Source organism: Cucumis melo, chromosome 5 (genome assembly GCF_025177605.1).
Source record: "Cucumis melo cultivar AY chromosome 5, USDA_Cmelo_AY_1.0, whole genome shotgun sequence".
Classification (NCBI taxonomy): domain Eukaryota; kingdom Viridiplantae; phylum Streptophyta; class Magnoliopsida; order Cucurbitales; family Cucurbitaceae; genus Cucumis; species Cucumis melo.
In genome coordinates, this window is record NC_066861.1 from 18595044 (window position 1) to 18597839 (window position 2796).

General features: G+C 48.2%; 1 protein-coding gene across 1 annotated transcript; it reads left to right on the forward strand.

Annotated features, from left to right (window-relative positions):
• Positions 1 to 520: 520 nt before the first annotated feature.
• Positions 521 to 2078, forward strand: LOC127149556 (uncharacterized). The gene is made up of 2 exons (XM_051085338.1): positions 521 to 1385; positions 2012 to 2078. The coding sequence occupies exons 1-2, from the start codon at positions 682 to 684 to the stop codon at positions 2076 to 2078; spliced, it is 771 nt and encodes a 256-aa protein (XP_050941295.1). The 5' UTR covers positions 521 to 681.
• Positions 2079 to 2796: the final 718 nt, after the last annotated feature.

The following is a 2796-nucleotide window of genomic DNA, read 5'->3' on the forward strand; positions in this document are numbered from 1 at the left end:
CTAGACTGATATGTGCATCCTTCGGGAGCACTAGACTGATATGTAGGGTACCCCCGAATAGGAAGTTAACTGTTGTCCCCTAACGGGCCCAGTAGTGGGTCCCTTACTGGGTATGTTTATACTCACCCTTTCTCTTCTTTAACTTTTCAGGTAGGGGTACAGCGAGGGGCAGACCGACGAGAGGCAGGAAGGATGCGTGAAGGCCATATGGACGCGTCTGGTTTTCTTTTCGCTTCCGCTATGTATTTTGTCAGAATATTTTGACTGTGATTTTGGACTGGTGACTTGACATTTTATTTTGTGATTTTTTTTTGAATTATTTAAAAATAGGGCCCGAAACTGTCTTTTGTAAGGTTTATAATGTTTTAATGAATCGTATCTGGTCCGTTTTAAATTTTATGTTGAATGGTCGAGTTTTGATATTTGGTAGTGACCTCAGCTTAGTCCGGAAAAGTTGGGTCGTTACAGTTGGTATCAGAGCCTAAGTTTTAGGTTCTGTAGACTGACTTATAATGTGAGTCTGTGTTTTGTGTCCTTATGGCTGAAACGATCCTTGCCGCTCGTCAGGTACGCTCTCATGAAAGTATATGTATAACTCTACATGCATTACCTTACCTAAGTTAAACTGCAAATTCAATTACCATTTATGACTAAAGGAATCGTTTGGTGGTTGTTAGGAAAATGCCACCAAGGAGAGGTGCACGTAGGGGTGGCCGAGGAGGCCGAGGAAGGGGAGCAGGACGCGTTCAGCCTGAGGTGCAGTCTGTAGCCCAAGCCCCTGACCCGGCTGCGCCGGTTACTCATGCGGACCTAGCCGCCATGGAGCAGAGGTTTAGAGATATGATTATGCAGATGCGGGAGCAGCAGAAGCCTGCCTCGCCAACTCCGGCGCCAGCTCCAGCGCCAGCTCCAGCACCAGTTCCTGCTCCAGCTCCGGCTCCAGTACCAGTTGCGCCCCAGTTTGTGCCGGATCAGTTGTCGGCAGAGGCTAAGCATCTGAGGGATTTCAGGAAGTATAATCCCACGACGTTCGATGGGTCTTTGGAGGACCCCACCAGGGCTCAGATGTGGTTATCGTCCTTGGAAACCATATTCCGTTACATGAAATGCCCTGAGGATCAGAAGGTTCAGTGTGCTGTTTTTATGTTGACTGACAGAGGTACTGCATGGTGGGAGACTACAGAGAGGATGCTAGGTGGTGATGTGAGTCAGATCACGTGGCAGCAGTTCAAGGAGAGTTTCTATGCGAAATTCTTCTCTGCCAGTTTGAGAGATGCCAAGCGGCAGGAGTTCCTGAACTTAGAGCAGGGTGACATGACAGTGGAGCAGTATGATGCGGAGTTTGACATGTTATCCCGCTTCGCTCCCGAGATGATAGCGACCGAGGCGGCCAGAGCTGATAAGTTTGTTAGAGGCCTCAGACTGTACATTCAGGGTTTGGTCCGAGCTTTCAGACCCGCTACTCATGCCGATGCACTGCGCCTGGCAGTGGATCTCAGTTTACAGGAGAGGGCCAACTCGTCTAAGACCGCTGGTAGAGGTTCGACGTCGGGACAGAAGAGGAAGGCTGAGCAGCAGCCTGTTCCAGTGCCACAGCGGAATTTCAGACCAGGTGGCGAGTTTCGCAGCTTCCAGCAGAAACCTTTTGAGGCAGGGAAGGCTGCCAGAGGAAAGCCGTTGTGTACCACTTGTGGGAAGCACCATCTGGGCCGTTGCTTATTCGGGACCAGGACCTGCTTTAAGTGCAGGCAAGAGGGTCATACAGCTGATAGATGCCCGTTGAGAGTCACGTGGACAAGGCGGATCCTTAGACGATGGAGGGGCAGGGGAAGACTCTGAAAGTAGCTCATCCCTTGCAGCCTCAGCAGCATAAAAGAGCCGCTATGAGCAAGACCGATTTACCGATCTTCATGTCTTAATTAAGTAAATGACAACGGACACTTTTCTTCTTTTCAAACTTCTTTCTATTCCGAGACCCCTCTTTAATCAGAGTGATTTGCTTTTTCCATAGTGAAAATCGAGTGAATTTTGCTTTTCTCGTTCATGAGAGAATCAAAGCCCTCTCCTTTCCAGTCTGAGAAATTCTTCCCCTTTTCTCCTTCTACGAAGTCGACGAATATGAATTCAGCCTGAACTCTGAAGACGAAATGGAATCTCACCTCTCGCTTTGCTTTATTAGTTTAGCTCAATTACATTGCACCGGTCCGTGGTAGAAAGAAATATCAAGCCTCGAATCTTTCTCACTTGACGAATTCTACGTACGGGCTTGGCTTGAAGAAGAATATGACTGATTCTAATTAAGGACGGCGTGCACACTCAATCAGAATCTCTTTACAGACGGGCGGGGTCTAACTAAAGAGAAGTCATTCTGGACTTCCAAGGCATTCGTCGGACGAGAAAGAAAGTCAATAGATCAATCATTCCCCGAAAGCGATCAGTCTTTGTATGATCGCGCAGAATCAGGGAGCAGGTGCTCCACATCAGGGTAGAGTCTTTGCTACCAACAGGACTGAGGCTGAGAAGGCAGGCATAGTAGTGACAGGTACGCTCCCAGTGTTGGGGCATTACGCCTTAGTCTTGTTTGATTCGGGTTCGTCACATTCTTTTATCTCTTCCGCATTTGTGTCGCATGCCCGCTTAGAGGTAGAGCCCTTACACCATGTTCTATCAGTATCTACTCCTTCCGGGGAATGTATGTTGTCGAAAGAAAAGGTGAGGGCATGCCAGATTGAGATATCAGGCCATGTGATTGAAGTAACGCTGATAGTTCTGGATATGCTGGACTTTGATGTAATC